General features: G+C 40.8%; 1 protein-coding gene across 1 annotated transcript in view; it reads left to right on the top strand.

The window, feature by feature from the left end:
• col11a1a (collagen, type XI, alpha 1a) overlaps nucleotides 1–25129 on the top strand; it is a 256824-nt gene that overhangs the window by 195838 nt on the left and 35857 nt on the right. The window contains exons 44-48 of the mRNA XM_060922694.1: nucleotides 9789–9842; nucleotides 10459–10512; nucleotides 12564–12671; nucleotides 20869–20922; nucleotides 24704–24757. Of these exons, the coding sequence (XP_060778677.1) occupies nucleotides 9789–9842; nucleotides 10459–10512; nucleotides 12564–12671; nucleotides 20869–20922; nucleotides 24704–24757 (324 nt within the window). The remainder of the gene's footprint in view (nucleotides 1–9788; nucleotides 9843–10458; nucleotides 10513–12563; nucleotides 12672–20868; nucleotides 20923–24703; nucleotides 24758–25129) is intronic.

Below are 25129 nucleotides of genomic sequence, written 5' to 3' on the forward strand. Positions count from 1 at the left end.
TCACTGTAAACAAACATCACTCGTCACAGTTAGCTGAAAAGATGAACATGAAGGCATTCGTGTGATTTTTTTTTTTTGCAACTTTGTCGGCTGAAGTGGGCGTGCGTCCTCAACCAGATTATTTATTATTATTTAATATCGACTGCACCAGAGGGGAACCATCACAAACATATCAGCATTTCAAATGTTATATTTCATTTTATTCGTTCTTTCATAATTTCATGATAATTATTCTCGGCCTCGTTTCCTATCAAATGTGCTTCAGAAATGAAAGGACAGAGATTACTGTCCTGAGAACATTAAAATCAAATTATCCAACCAATCAGAGTGTTTTGTTTGGTGTCTCTAGGCTGAGAAGAGTTTCGAGCTGCTCACTCATTGGTTCGGACTTCATTGCCGGGACAGAAGGCCGTGGCAGTGTATGTTTATGTAGGAGGTGACAGATGAATTAATTAACCAATCAGATTTTGATTTATAGTGGGAGGGACCAAACATTTATCACCCTCGGCCTTCTCGAATTCCAACGCGAGTTTAACCGCGAGTCGGCGCCGTCAGCGCAGCAGTGAAGTCGCCTTCCAGCCGGTGTAGCGTTCATCAGTAGTTTTAGCGAATGCTAATAAAGCCGTCAGTGCTATCGAGTGCTACAGGCTAACGACCGAGAAACTAATATTTCTATCTCCACACTCTTCTTCCACAGTATTTTTCACTCAGACTTAAGGATTCATTTCCCTGCGTGATTTACTGAGTTACTTTTGAAGAGTTTGGTTCCAAATCATGACAAACGCCAAATTTGAAAAATTGAAACTCCCGCCACCAAACCATCAGCAATTATCATATCTTACTCGTACCATATTCAGTTTTCACCAAAACCTGATATCTGCCATTGATTTACACACTGCATTACGGCCTTTCATTCCAAAACGCAACAAGCGCCATGGCTGATTTTTCTCAAAACCAGACATATCCATTTGGCCAATCAGAGGCCGCCATTAGTGTGACGTCTTCTAAGATGGCTGCGTCCATGAAGTAGGAAATCGCTTCGTCACTTCTCGCATTTATTGGACAATTTCACGCTGAATTATCAATAATTTTGATGGAACGGAGGAGGCCGTGATGGTTTCACCAGTGGGGAAGAAACACAGGCCGTCAAAAGCAAATCATAATCGAGAACACGTGAAGAAAATGCGGCATTCGGGAAAATACCAGACGTTGTGTGCACGCATAAAGCGCGTACATGTGTGTTTTGCCATGCTGATAAACTCACACCAGCTGGCCTTGCCCATTTTTCAGGAGACTAAAGCACATTATATATCCAGTTTTAGATCTATCTGTCATGAAAGAACACGGTTAAATGCACTTTAAATAGAAAGGGTTATGGAGCATTTGGGGGAAAAATGCCGTGGCGTGGATATGTAGCGACTTGACAAAAAAACAATGACTTGGTTCAGTTAAAAGCTGTTAATTAGTTCTGGATTTCATTTTTGAAGCTTATCATCATTAAGGAGTTAGTCAATATATTTTAAAACAGGATACAGTGGTTTTCCTTTTATCACTTCCTGTAATCAGAAAAAGTAATTTTTCTCGAAACAATGGAATTGGAGATATATATATATATATATATATATATATATATATATATATATACACACAGTGGGGCAAAAAAGTATTTAGTCAGCCACCAATTGTGCAAGTTCTCCCACTTAAAAAGATGAGAGAGGCCTGTAATTTTCATCATAGGTACACTTCAACTATGAGAGACAGAATGGGGGGAAAGAATCCAGGAAATCACATTGTAGGATTTTTAATGAATTAATTGGTAAATTCCTCAGTAAAATAAGTATTTGGTCACCTACAAACAAGCAAGATTTCTGGCTCTCACAGACCTGTAACTTCTTCTTTAAAGGAGTACGCCACCCCCAAGTGAAATTGAGTCAGTCCCTGCAGTCCCTAGAGTTGGATGAGTGAGCCAAAGCGTTTTGTAGCCGACCCAGCCATTGTCCTGATCTGGAAACGTCCCGGTTAGCTTTAGCTTAGCGTAGTCGCTGTAATCCGGCGTGTCCAGCTAGCATTGTTGTTGCAAAAGTGAATCAAATAACTCAAGATTTTTTATAATTATTTCTCATGACCTGTACATTCACATCGAGTACACATCAATGCAAATTAACACGAAGGGATTTACTAGACCAATTTATATCTGGGGGGCGGCACGGTGGTGTAGTGGTTAGCGCTGTCGCCTCACAGCAAGAAGGTCCTGGGTTCGAGCCCCGGGGCCGGCGAGGGCCTTTCTGTGTGGAGTTTGCATGTTCTCCCCGTGTCCGCGTGGGTTTCCTCCGGGTGCTCCGGTTTCCCCCACAGTCCAAAGACATGCGGGTTAGGTTAACTGGTGACTCTAAATTGACCGTAGGTGTGAATGTGAGTGTGAATGGTTGTCTGTGTCTATGTGTCGGCCCTGTGATGACCTGGCGACTTGTCCAGGGTGTACCCCGCCTTTCGCCCGTAGTCAGCTGGGATAGGCTCCAGCTTGCCTGCGACCCTGTAGAAGGATAAAGCGGCTAGAGATAATGAGATGAGATGAGATTTATATCTGGAACTATTTTCGGCCACAGCACAGGCAAAGCACCGCTGCAGGCGCAAAGACACCACGCAGCACCTGAAAACCCTGGTTTCCCTGGTAACACTGGTGTATTGATGGAAGTTGTGGTGCTGCGTGGTGTCTTTGCGCCTGCTCGGTGCTTTGCCTGTGCTGTGGCCGAAAATCGTTCCATATATAAATTGGTCTAGTAAATCCCTTCGTGTTAATTTGCATTGATATGTGTACTCGATGTGAATGTACAGGTCATGAGAAATAATTATAAAAAATCTTGAGTTATTTGATTCACTTTTGCAACGACAATGCTAGCTGGACACGCCGGATTACAGCGACTACGCTAAGCTAAAGCTAACCGGGACGTTTCCAGATCAGGACAATGGCTGGGTCAGCTACAAAACGCTTTGGCTCACTCATCCAACTCTAGGGACTGCAGGGACTGACTCAATTTCACTTGGGGGTGGCGTACTCCTTTAAGAGGCTCCTCTGTCCTCCACTCGTTACCTGTATTAATGGCACCTGTTTGAACTCGTTATCAGTATAAAAGACACCTGTCCACAACCTCAAACAGTCACACTCCAAACTCCACTATGGCCAAGACCAAAGAGCTGTCAAAGGACACCAGAAACAAAATTGTAGACCTGCACCAGGCTGGGAAGACTGAATCTGCAATAGGTAAGCAGCTTGGTGTGAAGAAATCAACTGTGGGAGCAATTATTAGAAAATGGAAGACATACAAGACCACTGATAATCTCCCTCGATCTGGGGCTCCACGCAAGATCTCACCCCGTGGGGTCAAAATGATCACAAGAACGGTGAGCATAAATCCCAGAACCACACGGGGGGACCTAGTGAATGACCTGCAGAGAGCTGGGACCAAAGTAACAAAGGCTACCATCAGTAACACACTACGCTGCCAGGGACTCAAATCCTGCAGTGCCAGACGTGTCCCCCTGCTTAAGCCGGTACATGTCCAGGCCCGTCTGAAGTTTGCTAGAGAGCATTTGGATGATCCAGAAGAGGATTGGGAGAATGTCATATGGTCAGATGAAACCAAAATAGAACTTTTTGGTAAAAACTCAACTTGTCGTGTTTGGAGGAGAAAGAATGCTGAGTTGCATCCAAAGAACACCATACCTACTGTGAAGCATGGGGGTGGAAACATCATGCTTTGGGGCTGTTTTTCTGCAAAGGGACCATGACGACTGATCTGTGTAAAGGAAAGAATGAATGGGGCCATGTATCGTGAGATTTTGAGTGAAAACCTCCTTCCATCAGCAAGGGCATTGAAGATGAAACATGGCTGGGTCTTTCAGCATGACAATGATCCCAAACACACCGCCCGGGCAACGAAGGAGTGGCTTCGTAAGAAGCATTTCAAGGTCCTGGAGTGGCCTAGCCAGTCTCCAGATCTCAACCCCATAGAAAATCTTTGGAGGGAGTTGAAAGTCCGTGTTGCCCAGCGACAGCCCCAAAACATCACTGCTCTAGAGGAGATCTGCATGGAGGAATGGGCCAAAATACCAGCAACAGTGTGTGAAAACCTTGTGAAGACTTACAGAAAACGTTTGACCTCTGTCATTGCCAACAAAGGGTATATAACAAAGTATTGAGATGAACTTTTGTTATTGACCAAATACTTATTTTCCACCATAATTTGCAAATAAATTCTTTAAAAATCAGACAATGTGATTTCCTGGATTTTTTTTTCTCATTCTGTCTCTCATAGTTGAAGTGTACCTATGATGAAAATTACAGGCCTCTCTCATCTTTTTAAGTGGGAGAACTTGCACAATTGGTGACTGACTAAATACTTTTTTGCCCCACTGTATATATATATTGTTTTGGAACTAAACTCTTCTTTTAAAATCAACATCGACAGCTACACACAGCGGAGCGACCTGGCAGCCTGACGCTAATCCCTTACAAAATCCTTCGCCCTGTCACTTTTTTGGTGTCTGGCTAAGGTTTAGCTGAGCTCAAGTCCCAGCTCTAATAGTAACACTTCACCACTGAACTGTACCATTGTATCCTCAGAAACATCGGGAAATAAAAATACCGTAAAACACCCCAGGTGTAGAAATATGAGCAGCATCAGTACAGTGTATGAAATGTAGCTCTGACAGTTCCTCAACCTCAGCTACATCACTCCAGTATATACCTGACAGTGTGTGCAGGGATGTTTGTTTTGGAGATTATTATTTGCCTTTGTAACAGCCCTTTAGGGGTACAGTGGTTTGTCACTGGTGCAGTAACATCTAAGGCACTTATTTGTACCCTTTAAATAAGTCAAGTTTGTTTGTACAGCGCTTTTAACAATAAACATTGTCGCAAAGCAGCTTGACAGAATTTGAACGACTTAGGCTACGTTCACACTGCAGGCTGAAGTGACTCAAATCCGATCTTTTCGCCCATATGTGACCTGTATCCGATCTTTTATTGACAATATGAACGACACAGATCCGATTTTTTCAAATCCGATCCAGGCCGTTTGGATATGTGGTCCTAATTCCGATTCCTATCCGCTCTTTTCATATGCGACTTCAGTCTGAACCGCCAGGTCGCATTCATCCGACTTACATGTCATCAACAAGCCACAAACGTCACTATTCTGCGCTGAAGTAGGCGGCGGGTCTCTCAAAAAAAGTTACAACAACATGGCACATAATCACGGGCGCAGATAGAGGGTGGGACGGGGGGGATTCATCCCACCCAGATTTAAATTCACTTCGTTCGGTCCCCCCCACTTAGAGGGAGGAAAAAACGTCTATGCTGTCTTTCTTTGCATAAGGCAAACCTCACGGAAAAATCAAAAGACTAATTACCATTCGGTTTATTGAGGTGCACAGCAGTACATACATAGTTGCAACAACTCACATAAAACAAAACAAAGACTGATATTCGGTTGGTTGAGCTGCGCAGACTGCACAGGTTGCGAGCTCGAGCTAGGTTGCTATGGTAACCCACAACAAGTTTGACAGGCATATCGGGGTTGGGGTTGGTTTGCTGGCAGCTTTGTCCCCCCCAGTTCAAAAAACGTATCTGCGCCCCTGTGCATGACATCAATGCGAGGGACGCTTCGGGCTGTGAAGGTTCTGAATCTTCTCAATGGAAGGACGCAGAGGTTAGGGAGCTGATTTCCATTTGGGGGGATACAGCTATTCAAGCTAGATTGGATGGGTCATACCGCAACCGGGCGGTTTTACTTCCGTAAACACTGGCCATGCTCACTGCGTGTGACGTCGTCGTATCCTGCAATGCGCATGCGGAACACTTTTAGGTCGCTTTTCGTTCATACTGAGGATCACATACAAGTCGCATATATTTGTTAATGTGAACGACCTCACAAAAAAATCGGATTTCACAAAAAAATCGGAATTGAGCATTAAGCCTTGCAGTGTGAACATAGCGTTAAAGCATGAGCTAATTTTATCCCCAATGAGCAAGCCTGTGGCGACGGTAGCAAGGAAAAACTCCCTCAGACGACATGAGGAAGAAACCTCGAGAGGAACCAGACTCAAAAGGGAACCCATCCTCATTTGGGCAACAACAGACAGCATGACTATAATATTAACAGTTTTAACATGAAGTCAGTTTCGTTGATGTTATAAACTCTTCATTGATGGAAACTTGAGTGCTAAACTGTTCATGACAACTGCAGTCCTAAAGTTAGCAAGTCAACTGTAGTCCTCAGCCATAAAAGCATTACTGTAAGAGTCCAGAGCGTCCCCCAGGTGTGACTTTCAACTGTCCTCATGGGGCCGTCCTCCACAGGAGCGATGCGATGAGACTCCAACCAGACACAGGGCACCAGGATGGATCAGGCAGAAACTGACTTGAGAAGGGTTCATGATGGCTTTGCGACACCGGCGACGCATTTGCGGCTATTTTGAGAGAAATTTTGTCGCAGGAATTTTTTGAACATGTTCAAAATTTCAGCAGCGAAGGAGCGACACTTTGCGACTCAGGCGAGGAAATTGAGAAGCCCTGCGAATGTTTCAAGACACTTTTGAAACTCTCTCGCGAATGACGTTCGCAATTTGTCGCAAGCTGTCACAGCCCAGTGAGATACTGGCTTAAGGGATCTAGTACGCAAGTTGAGGCTTTTGATGCCGAGAGTAATGAAAGTAATTCAGTTTCTCTAAGGGGAGTAAAACATTCTAATTGCTGATCTGATACAGTTATATTGTTAACTACAGGATCACTTGGGGCGGCACGGTGGTGTAGTGGTTAGCGCTGTTGCCTCACAGCAAGAAGGTCCGGGTTCGAGCCCCGTGGCCGGCGAGGGCCTTTCTGTGTGGAGTTTGCATGTTCTCCCCGTGTCCGCGTGGGTTTCCTCCAGGTGCTCCGGTTTCCCCTACAGTCCAAAGACATGCAGGTTAGGTTAACTGGTGACTCTAAATTGAGCGTAGGTGTGAATGTGAGTGTGAATGGTTGTCTGTGTCTATGTGTCAGCCCTGTGATGACCTGGTGACTTGTCCAGGGTGTACCCCGCCTTTCGCCCGTAATCAGCTGGGATAGGCTCCAGCTTGCCTGCGACCCTGTAGAACAGGATAAAGCGGCTACAGATAATGAGATGAGATGAGACAGGATCACTTACATTGTCTGACCTTAAATTAGTAGTTTGAATTTTTTGTCGGATATTCTCAATTTTGTCATTAAAAAATTCATGAAGTCGTTGCTACTACATACTGCAGGTGTGCATGTGTCTATAGTGGACTTATTCCTGGTTAATTTTGCTCCAGTATTAAATAGGAATCTAGGATTATTTTTGTTATCTTCTATTAGGGAGGAGAGATATGTTGATCTCGCAGCACTAAGAGCTTTTCTATACTTCAGGAAGCTCTCCTTCCACACTAATTTGAACGCTACCAGTTTTGTTTGACGCCATTTACGTTCCAATTTTCGAATGGTCTGTTTTAATGTGTGAGTGTCATCATTATACCAGGGTGCTAATTTTTTCTCTCTGATCGTTTTCCTTTTAAGAGGAGCTACATTATCTAAAGTATGGCGGAATGTTGACTTTAAGCATTCAGTTGCCTGATCAAGTTCTGCAGGGGCTGACAGTGACCCAATCAAAGTTGATAACTCTGGGAGATCATTTATAAAGCTCTGTGCAGTAGTTAATGTAAATGTACATTTAATACAGTAGCGTGGTGAGGTGCATATATTATTACTCAGACATAGTTTGAATGAGATGAGATAATGATCTGAGATAACTTCAGACTGTGGAAGTGTGACTATATTTTCTACGTTTAACCCGAATGTTAGTATTAGATCAAGGGTGTGACCATTATGGGTCGGTCCTATGACATTCTGATTAATCCCTACTGAATCTAAAATGGACACAAACGCTGTTTTTAAAGGGTCTTCTGGGTTATCGAAGTGAATATTAAAATCTCTGACAACTAAAGCTTTGTCTAAGGAAATAACCAGATCTGAGAGGAAATATGCAAAATCAGAAAGAAACTCAGAATATGGCCCCGGGGGCCTGTAAATAATAAGCAATGGAATTAACTGGGTAGACTTATTTTTTGAGGCTACATACATTATATGAGTATGAAGAACTTCAAATGTATTAAATTTATAACCAGGTTTGTGTGTTACACCTAGATAATCGTTATAAATAACCGTGACGCCTCCTCCTCTGCCAGTTAGACGAGGCTGGTGTATATAACTGTATCCAGGAGGACTCGCTTCATTTAATGCTATATATTCATTTGGTTTAATCCATGTTTCAGTTAAACAAAGTACATTAAACTCCTGATCAGTAATGAGTTCATTAACCATTAGCGCTTTAGATGTAAGAGATCTAATATTTAATAGCCCCACCTTTAGATCAAAGGTGCTGGCAGCGGCTGTACAGTCAGTCTGATCTAATTTTAGGTTACTGGAACAAACTCTCTGAAAATTTCTACCTTTTTGTTGAGCTCGGGGAACAGACACAGTCTCGATGTAGTGGACCCTGAGTGACGACTCTGTGCAGCTAGCAGACAGTCGGTTTAGCCTGTTTGTCTGCTCCCTGGCCTTGGCTCTGGATTGTCAGAAATTAACTAGGCCTGTTCTGAGACTATGACCTACGCTGCAGGAAATGAGAGCAGCACCTTCCCGAGTGGGATGGATACCGTCCCGCCCTAACAGGCCAGCAGTGCCCTCAAAATTAGCCCAATTATCTATAAAGCCCACACTGTTTTCAGAGCACCACCTGGACAACCAGCAGTTCAGCGACCATAACCTGCTGTAAGCTACATCGCCACGCCGCATTGGGATGGGGCCAGAGCATACTACAGCATCGGACATCGCCTTCGCTAATTTAAACACCTCTACAAAGTTACTCTTAGTAACCTCAGACTGACGAAGGCGTAGATCATTAGCTCCTGCATGGATAACTATCTTTGAGAACCTAAGATTACTTGCTATGTCCGGCACCCTGGCTCCCAGTATACACCTGACTAAAGCTGCTGGGGCCCCTAAAGGCTGAGCTAATTTCACATGCCGTATGATAGAGTCCCCTATAACCAGAGCTCTTTCAAATACTGCTTGGGAACATATAAAACAGTACACATAGTTACTCTGAGGTCCAATAATGATCCCTAGAGGGTACATTAGTGTAGATGGTACCTTAGGGGACAGAAATGGACTCCTATTGCACCCCTGTTCCTGACAGTGTTCGGTATTTCTCATGAATTTAATAATTTCTGTTTAAGTTAAATAAGTTAAATTAGTGCCACCCTGACCAGGCGGTTACTAAGGATGAAGGACGGAATGCTGTAAATCCATCACGTCGTGTTATACATTAATAACCAACGTGGCCTTTGTCTCCTGAGCTTTATACCACTCACTCGAACCTGTACCGTATGTACATCCTCAACTCTCGACCTTTCTAACAAGCTTTCATGAAAAAAAAAAGTGAATAGTGTTCCTCTTATTCATATTCTGTAACACCCCAAACAAAGGTACACGGATGGATTGAAGGAAAGTTAAATTGAGAATAAAAACGTGATAAAAACGATCCGGTGCACTTTGACGCCACTGTGAATAATAACACACTGATCGCGTCTCTTCTCATTATTACGGATATTTCACACAAAGTCCTCTCAGAGTCTCAGCTGTGCTTTATGAGTTGTGTGACAGCGTGCTGTAGATGAGTGTGTGATAATGTGTGTGTGTGTGTGTGTGTGTGTGTGTGTGTGTGTTTCAGGGTGAAGTAGGAGAACCAGGACAGAAAGGAAGTAAAGCTGATAAAGGAGAACAGGTGAGTGTTTACACTCCTCCTCCTCCATCACCTGAAACACTTTATTTATTTGTTTCTGAATTTTCTGTTTTTTGACACCATTATTAATGTTTTTTTTTTTTTTTAAATTTTATTTAATAGCTGCATGTAATAAACCTGTGGCACTGCATTTGGATAAATATTTCTCTGATCTGATAATGAATTATTTAATCCTTGGATAATTGGGTTTATATTGTGCATGTGAGAAGCTGCTATTATTATTATTATTATTATTATTATTATTATTATTATTATTATTATTATATAAAATAATTACTGGTTAATTATTTTTATTTTGTTTTGTGTATTTTTATGTTTTTGTGCATTGCATATAGGCAAAGTGCATTATATTATATTATATTATATTATATTATATTATATTATATTATATTATATTATATTATATTATATTATATTATCCTACATTTCATAATTATTTATTTTAATAAGTCATAACAGTAATAGCAATAGAATTGCTTTTTTGGGTATCATGTGATTAATTAATTAAAAATAATAAAAATGAAAGAAATAATGGTCAGTTGAATTATAATGATTGTGTTGCGTGTCACGTTGTATTTTTTATTTTTATTTTTTTCAGGGTCCTCCAGGTCCAGCAGGTCTGCAGGGTCCAGTTGGAGCACCGGGACCAGCGGTAAGGGAAACCATTTACACACACACACACACACAGAGTTACAGTATAAACACACACTCATGTTGAGTCACAATGCCTTCCAAAAATTATGAACGAATTATGATTTTTGAATAAAATCCGACTGTGATGAATTTGGAGATTGAACTCGGCAGTCTCGCACGTGAACACACTGTTTTCAGCGTACAGTAGTGAATTACTCTATCCACATTCACTAGATATGAGCAATCACGCGCTCTGATTGGCTACTGTTGAGGTATTTCACCTGACGTCACAGGGTCACGTGACGCCCCGGTGTCCGCCATTTTGGACGTCAAGCTAGCTAATGTCAACAACAGTAGCTAGTATGTTACTGTAGCAATATTTACGTTCAGTCATTTGGATGACTGTTAAAACCTTTCAGTCTCAAGTTTTTCCTTTACTGGATTTACTAGTTTACTGAGCTAGCGCGCTAGCTCGGGCAGGCTAGCGCGCGCCGGCTGGCTAGTGCGCGCTAGCTCCCAGCCTGCCCGAGCTAGCGCGCTAGCTCAGTAAACTAGTAAATCCAGTAAAGGAAAAACTTGAGACTGAAAGGTTTTAACAGTCATCCAAATGACTGAATGTAAACATTGCTACAGTAACATACTAGCTACGATGTTGTTGACATTAGCTAGTGCTAACAGCTAGCTGCTAGTGCACTGCTACAACTACACCGACCCTAATAATACAGTTCTTGGTCATTGCCTGGTAACAGCAAATTTATAACGGGCCATGTCTCAACAGACTAAGAAGTTATTTCAATGACATTTAATAACATTTTGTTTATCCTGAGGACCGAAAGTAAATGAAAATGTGAACAAACCTTAGCTGTAATAAGATGGCGACCACCGGCTCCAGGGACGACCCGCTGATGTAGGCATGTTACCCAGCCTGACACAAAATATTTGTAGGCATCCAAACTCTTATACGCTTTCAGATCAATACCTGTGTATGGCGATGGGTTTTTAACGACATAGGTATACAGATCATGTGGGCCGAAGTCAGGTAAAGACGAGTGTACTTCCGTACGTCAGTGAACAATCCTGGTGGAAGCAGGTAAACGTCGTTCTCTAAGCCTGCTAACCTCAATTTTTGCAAATACCTCTCCCTCTGCTCGCCCTGTAAATGCCCTACGTCGCTGGATAGTGAAGGTGTTTTCTGCATCTCGCTCCTTTTTCTTTTATGTTTTTCGTTTGTCGCCTTCCTCGCATTCAAACTGATTCGAGCCGTGACGTCCAAAATGGCAGCATCACATGACTTGGTCACGTGAGTGAAATACCTCAATACTACTCGGATATCAGCTCATATACCGTGAGTAGAGAAAAACAAAATTGTTGCCGAGCGAACTGAGGACGAAATAAAAACTCTACTCAAAAACAAAACCTCCCAAAATACAAAAAAAGCAACAAAATATGGAATGAAAGTATTTGATAGTAAGAACGTATATTTTTTATTTTTCAAGAATTATTATCATCATCATCATCATCGCATTTTTCACAAATCACTCCTGTCATTGCGCCGGTTTGTTTACATTCTAAGCGGAAATGATTTTGTCGGATGTTTTGTATAAAGTTGTTATTTATCGAATTTGAAAAAAATAAAAATGCTCTGTTTCTCAAAATCCAGTGAATGTGGAGAGAATAAAACAGTTATTCCACTCAATCTCGTCGTACAGGGATTATAGACCACTCGGCTATAGCTACGCGCCTCGTCGGCTCTCAGCTCATGTACGACTCGATTTTGTGGAATAACTGATAAATATTGATCGGCAAAAAAGTGGATTATTTTGAATTAATTAGATCCTGAACTTTTGAAATGTATATCCAATAAAGACACATTATTATTATTATTATTATTATTATTATTATACTCCAAATTGCCTAATTTATGAAGATAAATGATGAGCGATTTTGGTATGATGTAAAATAATAGTGGTACAGTTATAATTTACTTTCCTGTCGAGTAAATCAAGCAGCTCAGCTCACATCGTGTAGCGACTGGATGAGTGACCGTGCGGCTGGTGTGTCTGTATGCAGGGAGCGGACGGAGAATCCGGTCCTCGGGGACAGCAGGGAATGTTTGGACAGAAAGGAGACGAAGGACCGAGAGGTTTCCCCGGAGCACCTGGACCCATCGGCCTGCAGGTGAGTCCACACACCTCTCCTCCATCTCTCAGGCGTGAGCATCAATCTGCCACGTGATTATTAATGAAGACGGCATGAATTACTCAGCGTTCTTCATCTCACTGCTCAGTTCTTCAGTTCTGCAGGTGTTCGGTGTTGAGGATCAGCACAGAGACTCAGTACAATAATGTATAAGAGAAGAGAATTGCAGCACGTTTCCTTATATTTACACATATGCCGGGATAAGGATCAGTAATCAGTGGATTGTGACAGAAATCTGTAGCTTAACAGGAATTTTTTTTTAAAAATCACGATCGTTTTTTGTTGTTTGTTTGTTCCACTCTCCGGCCACTTGTTCTTGATTCTGAGATCCCTGTTCTTGGCTGCAGGAGTGGAACCCAGTGTGTTCTTCTCTTCTATTCTGTTGCGTGCTGAGATGCTTTTCTGCTCACCACGGTTGTAAAGAGTGATTATATGAGTTACTATATGAGTCCTTCCTGGCAAAAAAAAAGCTCGAACCACCTCAAATCTGTCCATTTTCTGATTTCTGACCCTCTTATCAACAAGGCATTCGTTTCCACCCACAGAACTGTCGCTCGATGTTTTTTGTTTTTCGCACCATTCTGTGTAAACTCTAGAGACTGTTGTGTGTGAAAACCCCAGGAAGGAGATCAGCAGCTTCTGAAACACTCAAACCACCACCCATACCACAGTGAAAGAAAGAAAGTCACACTTCACTGTGAGATCACAATTTTTCCCGTTCTAATGTTTGAACATTGTGAACATTAACTGAAGCTCTTGATTTGTATCTGCATGATTTGATGCGTTGGAAACAGCAGGTCTATGTATGGGTGTTCCTAATAAAGTGGCCGGTGAGTGTAGCCTGTAAACCGGCGCTCTGTTGAGGTTTTGTATCTTTATTTATTCTCTGTTCACGTTTCAGGGAGATGTTAGTTGTGCTGTAAGCAGCGGCCCCACAGCATTCAAGATAGACGTTTTTGACCAATCAGATGTTTAGTACTCAGTCCCTCCACCAATCAGAAATCTGCTCATTCACAAACCGGCTTGTGTGTTGCGTTATCAAACTATCTGTGGATACATATATATATATAAAATTTGCTAAATGTTATTAATGCGACAGCGTATCAGGGACATTGTAGATTAAAAAAAAAAGAAACAAAAAATTATCGAGCGGGGGAGGGGAGGTGGGTAATATTCCAAGAAAAAAAAATCAGAGATTAAATTTGTAAATTTGACATGAAAAAAAAAAAAAAACCTTTGATACTCTCTGAAACAATAATCATGCGCTTCCTGGCTGCAGTGCATTCTGGGAACTGTAGTTGAAAATCACTTATTCTTTTATGTTGCTGATCGACGAGGAACGACTGCGCTTCCTGTAACTCTCGGCTCAGCCGTGGTGTCCGTGGTGCGGTGATGTTGATCCAACCTTGAAAAGTGAAGCAATCTGGTTCCTTGACCACAAAAAAAAAAAAAAAATCCAAGTTTTTTTTTCTCGTACATTTATGCCTTTACAATTTCAAATAATGTTTGATTTTTTCCAATAAATTTACAGCTTAAATCTTGGAAATTCTGAGATATATCTGGGAATATTATTAGTTTATAATCCCCCTCCCTCAGCTAGGTAAGGGTTTGGTTGGTTGGTTGTTTTTTTTTAATACTTACAATTAGGGATCGACCGATATGTTTTTTTCAGGGCCGATACCGATACCGATTATTATGGAATTGGGATGCCGATAACCGATATGTGCAACCGATAAATGTAAACATTATAATTCACATGAAATTAAACATAGCACACACTGACACAGACCTTCATATCCATGAAATGTATGTTTAATTGTAAAATTGAACATGAAATTTTGTGCAGGGAGATGCCAGCAGCATTTGTACAATAAAGTCAAACATTAGTTAGAATAAAATGAGAAATAAAATAATAATAAAATAAATATTCACCAATAAAAAAATAAATCACTCCCTACTATATTACAGCTCACCATTTTCAGTGGAAAATAAATGAAAATACACTCTGGATTCTTTTACACTAAGAACTAAGTAAGACTTACCAACTTCAAGCAGTTTTTAAATAACAAATCAAGTGTAGGGAGCTGCCTGCAGCATTTTTTAAAAAGTAAAATCAAACATAAAGTCGGCTATCACTCCCTGTTATGTAACAACTTAACAAGTAACCATCTACATTCTAATGCTTTTAATGCCCAAGCCTAATATTCCCAATTTAGGAGGATTATATTGTAGTGAAGGAAGCATTACATGTAGTTTCAGCGAGGCTAGTTGGTTGTAGGCTAATTCAAGTGCTTCCTTCTGTAAGCTAAGTTTGCCTGGCTACACAGTTGCAAATGGACAATTTTAACGAGTAGCAGATGAAGAATGTAAACATATAATGATGTTGTGCTTTTGCAACTTGTGTGTTTATGACTTATTGCGGCAAAAGCAGCGTGTCCTTACCTTGAAGTGGGATCTGCTTCTGCCCGAGTGCCCGTACGGCCGCCTTGAAACAGTTCACAGTGTTTAACTACGCGTGTTGATTGGCTGTATCCCTTGTGCCGCTTCTGCCCGAGTGCCCGTACGGCCGCCTTGAAACAGTTCACAGCGTTTAGCTACGCGTGTTGATTGGCTGTATCCCTTGTGCCGCTTCTGCCCGAGTGCCCGTACGGCCGCCTTGAAACAGTTCACAGCGTTTAGCTACGCGTGTTGATTGGCTGTATCCCTTGTGCCGCTTCTGCCCGAGTGCCCGTACGGCCGCCTTGAAACAGTTCACAGCATTTAGCTACGCGTGTTGATTGGCTATATCTCTTGTGCCAAACAAATCAGATGTTGTGGTGGGCGGGACCGTGTTCTTGAACTCAGAGAGGCGAGTGCAGGAAAGGACGTGCAGTGACAGTCGCGTTAGGAACGAAATGGCTGCAAAAAGGCATGTTATCGGCATATCGGTGGAAATTATGGCCGATACCGATAACCCTAAAAATGCAGGATATCGGCCCGATATATCGGCCAGGCCGATTATCGGTCGACCCCTACCTACAATGGCCCAAATACACTGACATTATTATTATTATTATTATTATTATTTTCATTGAATACAATGTTGACATTTTATTAGTAGTAGTATTATTGAAGAGAGCATATTTTTGACTGATTTATTCTATTTTATTTTATTTTATTGGGGAAATTTTATTATTACTTTTTAAATTCAAGTTTAGAATTGTCTTGTTATGGAAACGTGGATATTTATGTTGACAATTTTTGTCTTGCTTAATTTTTCTTACATTTTTAAATTTAGTTTCATTTTTAAAATTATTATTATTATTATTATTATCATCATCATTATTATTATTATTAATTAATTTATTTTAAACGTGACCTCTGAGGGCCACATCCTGTATCCTTTCTCTGTGATGATAATGATAAAGTAGGCAGCTGTGAGCAGCTCCAGTCTCTCAATTCATCATAAAACAAATTGCACGCTCGCGTCCATGAAGTGGAATCACCACCAAGATGAAATTAGATCAACTGTATCGATGGCCATCGAACCTCCGAGCCATTCGACTCCGTTCAGCTTTAATTGGCCTTAATGTGCTTCCAATAATTACTCTGTGTGCCGATGTGCTCCTGTAGGCATTAGGACACTTTTTTAGACCACACTTGCTCTCTGTGGGCCGTTTATTTTTTTCTGTGCTAATGGTGTCGGATCGTGAGGACGTGCTGTGTGAATCCTCTCGGTATCCGGAGTGTAAATACCACACAGAATTAGACATCAGCTGCAGATAGAAGCATGTTGAACACCAGACAAGCAATTAGGGGAACTGTCAGGGGTGGTGTAGGGCTGGGCGATATGATCATATCGCACTTGACTGGAATTCAGTCGAAGTTTTTGGTGAAAAAAAAACCCCAACAACATTTACTGTATACTCATATCACAGAAATGTTTTCAGATATCGTGATATGATATTCTTGCCGTATCGCCCCACCCTTTGGCTATGACGTTACAAGCTGACACAAATTCAAAGCCTCTTCCTTCACTCCTCACGGCCTGATCAGAGTCAGACAGGGGTTTTGTGTAACTGAGATTATTCAAGCTCCAAGCATCATCGTTTTAAAATTACAGCTCAAAGAGAAACAATGGCTGTGGATGAAAAGGCAGGAACGATAATGGACCTTCCTGAGCCAGGGTTTGAACCGTGGGACGTGTGCGTGGTGCGTTTGCATAAACCCCAGCACACTGGAGTGGGTGGAAAAGCTTTTGTAGTGTCTTCAGGTCACTCGACTGCCCACCAAGCGCACAGAAAAAAGGAGCAAGAGGCGGAAAGTGGGCTTAAATAGCCTTAAAATCCAGTTAAATGCCATTTCATGCAAAAGCACAGCGCTAGAGAAATGAGATGAAACATGTCTCTCTCTCTCTCTCTCTCTCTCTCTCTCTCTCTCTCCATGCCCACTTGGCAGCGGTATGTTATTACCTCTCTCCATGCCAAGTTTTTCTCTTTTATTGTATCTCATTCCAATTCTACAGCATTTCCCACAAACCATGAGCTCATACCATTAGCATTTCAGTCTCACATCCTCCTCCACACAAACCTCAAAACACTCTGTACACATTTACGGAACACCAGCGTTCAGTTCTCCGCTCTGATTGGTCAGAACGTTTTGCATAACATCAGCTATAAATCACACGTTTACATTAATGCGCTCCTGATCGTTTCCATAGTAACAGCTCATTCACAGGGACTTGTATTGCTCCGTTAGAGTTTCCTGATGGACATCTGATAGAATACCTCTGGAAGGAGTCTCCAGTGTCAGAGGTAAAGCTGGAACTTTAACTGTTTAGACGTCTTCAAGACAGATAAGTTCACAGCAGCTGTGTTTTGTATACTGTTTTTTTTTTTGTTTTTGTTTTTTTTACCCCTGTCCATCCGTCCCGAAACACCCTTTTTCTCAGCAACCACAAATCATAGCCACTTGGTGCCAAACTTCAGCTTGGGGTTCTATACCATGTATACTGTTTTCAGGTCTGTCCCACATCAACTTCCTGTTTACCGACTGAATGTATTTACGAAACATATAGCATGGATGTACAAAATTTACGTAACACTTTTCTCAGCAACTACAAATCACAACTGCTTGATATTTGGTACCGAGCTTCAGCTTGGGGTTCTATACCATGTATACCGTTTTCAGGTCTGTCCCACATCAACTTCCTGTTTACCGACTGAATGTATTTACGAAACATATAGCATGGATGTACAAAATTTTTGTAACACTTTTCTCAGCAACTACAAATCACAACTGCTTGATATTTGGTACCGAGCTTCAGCTTGGGGTTCTATACCGTGTATACAGTTTTAAGGTCTGTCCTACATCAACTTCCTGTTTACCAGCTGAATGTATTTACGAAACATATAGCATGGATGTACAAAATTTACGTAACACTTTTCTCAGCAACTACCAGTGTTGGGCACGTTACTTTCAAAAAGTAATTAGTTATAGTTACTAGTTACTTTTCCCAAAAAGTAACTGAGTTAGTAACGGAGTTACTTTGTCATAAAAGTAACTAATTACCAGGGAAAGTAATTATTCCGTTACATTTTGTTCCCCCTCAAAAAAAATCAAATTCAATTAGTGTAATCATAATAAAAGTGAATGTTAAATGTGTTTAATGACTGAAATGGACACTTAAGAGAACCAGTTAGTAATGTTATCTACACTATATTAATATATTTGTGGGACAATGTGAGATAAGACATCTATCAAATGTAATATATTTTTGTAGTTATTAAAATTATGTTACTAATTACTGGCCACTGACGAGGACAAACGCTTTGTTCCTCGACATAATGTGCATTGCACGTAAACACTCTTGCCTTTTATTTCAAGTAATGAAAAGTCCTGGCTGTATTTCCAGTGTGAAAGCGCAGTGCTGGGCTGACCGCTCACCATCGCTGGCTCTTCTGATTGAAAGAGCGCGCAGTAGTGCAGTAGGCGGAGCCTACCTACGTATGTTGTCCAAATCTACTCTGATTGGCTTACTGTGCCGTTGTCTCGTGTCTCCCCGCCCCACACGAAAGCAGAGTAAAGAAAGGCTGAACGAGCAGCGTGCCAGATGAAAACAGCTTTAATAAAGTAACGCATAGTATTTTATTGTAAGTAACGGGAACGGCGTTATAACGATGTAAAAAGTAATTAGTTAGATTACTCGTTACTAAAAAAAGTAACGCCGTTAGTAACGCCGTTTATTTCTAACGCCATTATTTCCATCACTGGCAACTACAATTCACAACTGCTTGATATTTGGTACCAAGTTTCAGCTTGGGGTTCTATACCATATATACCATGTTCAGGTCTGTCACACATCAACTTCCTGTTTACTGACTGAATGTATTTACGAAACATATACGGTGGATTTTGACACTATTTCAAGAAGCAAAATGCTGTTTCAAAATGACAGTTTACCAGGATGCTATTTGAAATCCCTGGGGAGAGACACTGCGCTTTACTTACTCGTTTCAGGGTTCAACATTAACAGATAAAAAGTCAAGTGGTTGGAGTGTAAGGGGAACTAGAAAAGCACTCGGAGAGCGCAGACCTCCGCCAAGAATCCTTTAAAAAATCCGGGATCCAGAAGGTGATCCGGATCACCGCTAAAATTTAACGGATTGTTACTTGTGCCCAGTCACACCTCTGGAAAAAATTTCAGAGCAATCCGTTCATAAATTTTTCCATAATGTTGCTAACAGGCAAACCAACAAACAAACAAACCAACGCTACCGAAAACATAACCTCTTTGGCGGAGGTAATTAAACACTTCAGGACAGGCTGTTCTGGGGAAATGTACATGGTCAGTGTTGTAGCAGGAGCTTCACTGTTGATTATTTTATGACAACAGCACAACATGAATTAAATGAAGCACAAAATAATCTCACCAAAGCAAATGACATAGATCATCTTCAGTTTATAATAATAATAATAATAATAATAATAATGCTTATGTCGTGTTTAATTATTCTGGATATATAATAGTGTGTTTTATATGTACAGTATTTTTAATTTATTTTAAATGTCACTTTTTCAAAACGGTAATATGAAAAGCCGTCAGTTCGGCAAGGCTTCTGTCAATGGGGCGAAGTATACTATCAGGAGAATGCAGGTACACTACCGTTCAAAAGTTTGGGGTCACCCAGACAATTTTGTGTTTTCCATGAAAAGTCACACTTTTATTTACCACCATAAGTTGTAAAATGAATAGAAAATATAGTCAAGACATTTTTCTGGCCATTTTGAGCATTTAATCGACCCCACAAATGTGATGCTCCAGAAACTCAATCTGCTCAAAGGAAGGTCAGTTTTATAGCTTCTCTAAAGAGCTCAACTGTTTTCAGCTGTGCTAACATGATTGTACAAGGGTTTTCTAATCATCCATTAGCCTTCTGAGGCAATGAGCAAACACATTGTACCATTAGAACACTGGAGTGAGAGTTGCTGGAAATGGGCCTCTATACACCTATGGAGATATTGCACCAAAAACCAGACATTTGCAGCTAGAATAGTCATTTAGCACATTAGCAATGTATAGAGTGGATTTCTGATTAGTTTAAAGTGATCTTCATTGAAAAGAACAGTGCTTTTCTTTCAAAAATAAGGACATTTCAAAGTGACCCCAAACTTTTGAACGGTAGTGTAGATTGGAGCGGAGACGGATTTTATTTGCTGAAGAGAGTCTAAAGAAATAGAAAACAGGCACACAATCCGAAACAGCAGACAGCTATCGTAATGAGGAACAGGCAACGGGTCGGGCCAGGCACAGACACGCTAAACAGGGCTAAACAAAACACAGAACAGGAAGCAGGAAACCAGGAGAAGAACACGATGGCAAGGTTTGGTAATGTGTGACTCGCAACGCAATACTTCGCGAAGTGAATGAGTCCTCGGCATCCTTATATGAGCGCACTGATTGCGCCTTAATCCGAGGCAGGCTTCAGTAATTAGAGGCGTGCGCTGTTCAGAGCACGTGTGAGAGAAAGTCTGTTGTACACGTCAAAGCACGTGGGTGTGACAGATGCCAAGGTTCTCGCTCTTTCTTTCTTTCTTTCTTTCTTTTTGTATTCTGTATATTTTTGTCTCGAACCTGAACAACAGGTTGATATGTTGAAATTCAACAGTGTGATGTGATTGTTCTTCTTCTTCTCAGGGTCTTCCCGGACCTCCAGGTGAAAAGGGAGAGAACGGAGACGTCGGTCCTATGGTACGTGTTGGAGCTGTTTGTCACATTTATTTATTTTTAAACGACAGGCACTTTTATCATACGAGGATGATGATGGTTACAACAGAGCATTATACAGTATACGAATAAAAGAAAAATTAATTTAAGAAATGAAATTAAACTACATTTCATAGAACATCAGTGAGCCGGCAAATACTCGGTCATAATTTCATTATTTTTGCCAGTTACTTCAGCCTATTTAAATAATATCGGCCGGCTTTTTTTTCATGGTCTATCAGATATATTCCATTCAGCTAGCATGATACTGAACGAGTCGAAGATGAGTAGCTGAATGGAATATATCTGATAGACCATGAAAAAAAGCCAGCCATTATTATTATTATTATTATTATTATTATTATTATTATTATTATTATGCATTCCTTTCAGGTGTTCAATGTGTCTTTCTCTTTCAAAATTCTTCCGTATTTAATGAAGCAAACCTGGCGGCCATGTTTGTTTCCAAATTGTCACAGTCACTTGCTAGCGCAGAAGTTTTACATCTCCGACGTGTGACGTCATATTCTCTTGACAACTGTGCAATATTGTAAACCATATTCAATACTCATTCTCCACTGGGTAGAGTGATGTAATACACATAGGATAAGCGATATGCTAACAATATTGCATGCTATCAAACCAAATGAATGAAACCCGCTAGAAGGGAATAGAACACGTTTTTATTCCATCAAAAAAGTGTCCTGTATGTATAATAAATATTTATTATTTACCAGCTGGGAGGTCCGTATCGTGAAATACTGTAACCGAGGTCTTGAAAGTACTGAGTGAGGCCCTCTGGGTTGAGATCAGTATTCAAGGCCGAGGTCACGGTATTTCACCATACGGACCAACCTTAAGCTAGTAAATAATATATTTATTTTTTCTTTACCAAATTCTAACAGAAAACGAGAGCACCCGAAAGGGAAAACCGAGCCGAGCCGCTATTTTGAATCCTCATTCACGGCGGTAATGCAAATGGCTTCCTCCTCGGTATACAAGTGCACTTCCATGGCAGGAAAAAAAACTACATTTTGCCGCCTATATACAACCCCGATTCCAAAAAAGTTGGGACAAAGTACAAATTGTAAATAAAAACAGAATTCAATGATTTGGAAGTTTCAAAATTCCATATTTTATTCAGAATAGAACATAGATGACATATCAAATGTTTAAACTGAGAAAATGTATCATTTAAAGAGAAAAATTAGGTGATTTTAAATTTCATGACAACAACACATCTCAAAAAAGTTGGGACAAGGCCATGTTTCCCACTGTGAGACATCCCCTTTTCTCTTTACAACAGTCTGTAAACGTCTGGGGACTGAGGAGACAAGTTGCTCAAGTTTAGGGATAGGAATGTTAACCCATCCTTGTCTAATGTAGGATTCTAGTTGCTCAACTGTCTTAGGTCTTTTTTGTCGTATCTTCCGTTTTATGATGCACCAAATGTTTTCTATGGGTGAAAGATCTGGACTGCAGGCTGGCCAGTTCAGTACCCGGACCCTTCTTCTACGCAGCCATGATGCTGTAATTGATGCAGTATGTGGTTTGGCATTGTCATGTTGGAAAATGCAAGGTCTTCCCTGAAAGAGACGTCGTCTGGATGGGAGCATATGTTGCTCTAGAACCTGGATATACCTTTCAGCATTGATGGTGTCTTTCCAGATGTGTAAGCTGCCCATGCCACACGCACTAATGCAACCTCATACCATCAGAGATGCAGGCTTCTGAACTGAGCGCTGAGAACAACTTGGGTCGTCCTTTTCCTCTTTAGTCTGAATGACACGGCGTCCCTGATTTCCATAAAGAACTTCAAATTTTGATTCGTCTGACCACAGAACAGTTTTCCACTTTGCCACAGTCCATTTTAAATGAGCCTTGGCCCAGAGAAGACGTCTGCGCTTCTGGATCATGTTTAGATACGGCTTTGTCTTTGAACTATAGAGTTTTAGCTGGCAACGGCGGATGGCACGGTGAATTGTGTTCACAGATAATGTTCTCTGGAAATATTCCTGAGCCCATTTTGTGATTTCCAATACAGAAGCATGCCTGTATGTGATGCAGTGCCGTCTAAGGGCCCGAAGATCACGGGCACCCAGTATGGTTTTCCGGCCTTGACCCTTATGCACAGAGATTCTTCCAGATTCTCTGAATCTTTTGATGATATTATGCACTGTAGATGAAGATATGTTCAAACTCTTTGCAATTTTACACTGTCGAACTCCTTTCTGATATTGCTCCACTATTTGTCGGTGCAGAATTAGGGGGATTGGTGATCCTCTTCCCATCTTTACTTCTGAGAGCCGCTGCCACTCCAAGATGCTCTTTTTATACCCAGTCATGTTAATGACCTATTGCCAGTTGACCTAATGAGTTGCAGTTTGCTTCTCCAGCTGTTCCTTTTTTGTACCTTTAACTTTTCCAGCCTCTTATTGCCCCTGTCCCAACTTTTTTGAGATGTGTTGCTGTCATGAAATTTCAAATGAGCCAATATTTGGCATGAAATTTCAAAATGTCTCACTTTCGACATTTGATATGTTGTCTATGTTCTATTGTGAATACAATATCAGTTTTTGAGATTTGTAAATGATTGCATTCCGTTTTTATTTACAATTTGTACTTTGTCCCAACTTTTTTGGAATCGGGGTTGTAGTCCCCTATTTATACAAAATTAAGTCATTCAGGATTCAGCCATGTTTTTGCTCGGCGTTAGCAACAGTTACAGGTTTTTAGCTTTCTCCTGAAATGTTTTCTTTTATTTCTTCTTCCTCAGGGTAGTAAAACTCGCTTTCGCTGTGAACACTGTCGTTATCGCTATCCATGCTGTAAAATTAATGCGAAAATAAATGTTGACAAAAGTTGCTACTATGTTTGTTGTTGTTGTGAACGAGCGAGTCGCCAGAGGTCCGTAACTGGGGTGCGTACCGTAGGATATGGACCCGCTCGCCAGCCAATCAGAGCGCAGGATTTGATGAAAACTGCACCGCGAAAAAAATAATGCCTGTTGTTCAATAATTAAATTCTAGTTCTTTCTAGAAACCCGGCTGAAGTTAATGCATGTTTTAGCATGAGAGTGTGTAAAATTAAGGAATTTCCTATTTGGATTGTTTCTAATGTTCATCAACGGTTATCGCTTAAGCAGTAATGAACACAAAGCAGCGTGCGAGGCTCAGAGAGAAAATATTATTTTAAAAAAAGGTATAATTTCCTCTCTCTCAGACTTTTTTTCTTTATTGAGAACTGACTTAAAAAAATAAAAGTCTTTCACGCACCATGAATTCGCTAAATCAGACTCGCTTCATTGGAGCTTTCGTTAACTTAAAAAAAAACATGTTCCAAATGGTCCAAGTCACAAGTAAAGAAAAATCAACCAACTATTTTTCCTTTTAATAAACAAACAAACAAACAAATAAATAAATAAATAAACAAATAAATATGCATATCACTGTCTTCGGGTCTTTTTTTCTTAACTGGGTTTTTTTTTTTTTTGCTTTTTTTGTAAAATTCTCCCATACAGGATCATTCTGCTTCATGTAAATAATCCCTTCGTTATGTGCTCAGTAATTACACCGTGGGCTTGATGTTCGATTTTCTTCTGTAGCTGATGAAATTCTTTTTGTTTAATCGTTAACATCAACACTAGTTACTCGTTAACATCTATCAACCCCAGACCATAAGACCTTCTGAGTCTCCTGCAATGGGAACAGAAATATAACTCTGGTATATAAATTTATAAATGACGCCCTTCTGTCTCTGTCTTCAGGGTCCACCTGGTCCACCAGGTCCAAGAGGTCCTCAGGGTCCACCTGGAGCTGACGTAAGTTTCTTTACAAATGTAAAATACTTTGGATTAATATCAACCAATCAGCTTTCAGTATGGACTTTGCATCGTTAGCATTGAGCCACCATCACAAAATGAGAACATTGTGGTCCTTTTAGTGTCCTGTAGAACTTGGTAAGAATTATCCACTGGAAATCATGCTTGGCCCCTGGACATTGCTGCTTACAAATATATTTATAATCTTTTCTCCTAAATCTGTTGTTTCCATTGCAGTCCAGGTTGTGTTCATGTGTAAGCAAGCTGTTTAGACTATAGGAAGCTGCACACACCTGTAGTCTACAGGAGCCGTACCCACCTCCATTAATGCTCCTTTTAGAGTCCTCTCTGATTAATCTGATGTTGCGTTTC

The sequence above is a fragment of the Neoarius graeffei genome, chromosome 5, assembly GCF_027579695.1.
Source record: "Neoarius graeffei isolate fNeoGra1 chromosome 5, fNeoGra1.pri, whole genome shotgun sequence".
NCBI lineage: Eukaryota > Metazoa > Chordata > Actinopteri > Siluriformes > Ariidae > Neoarius > Neoarius graeffei.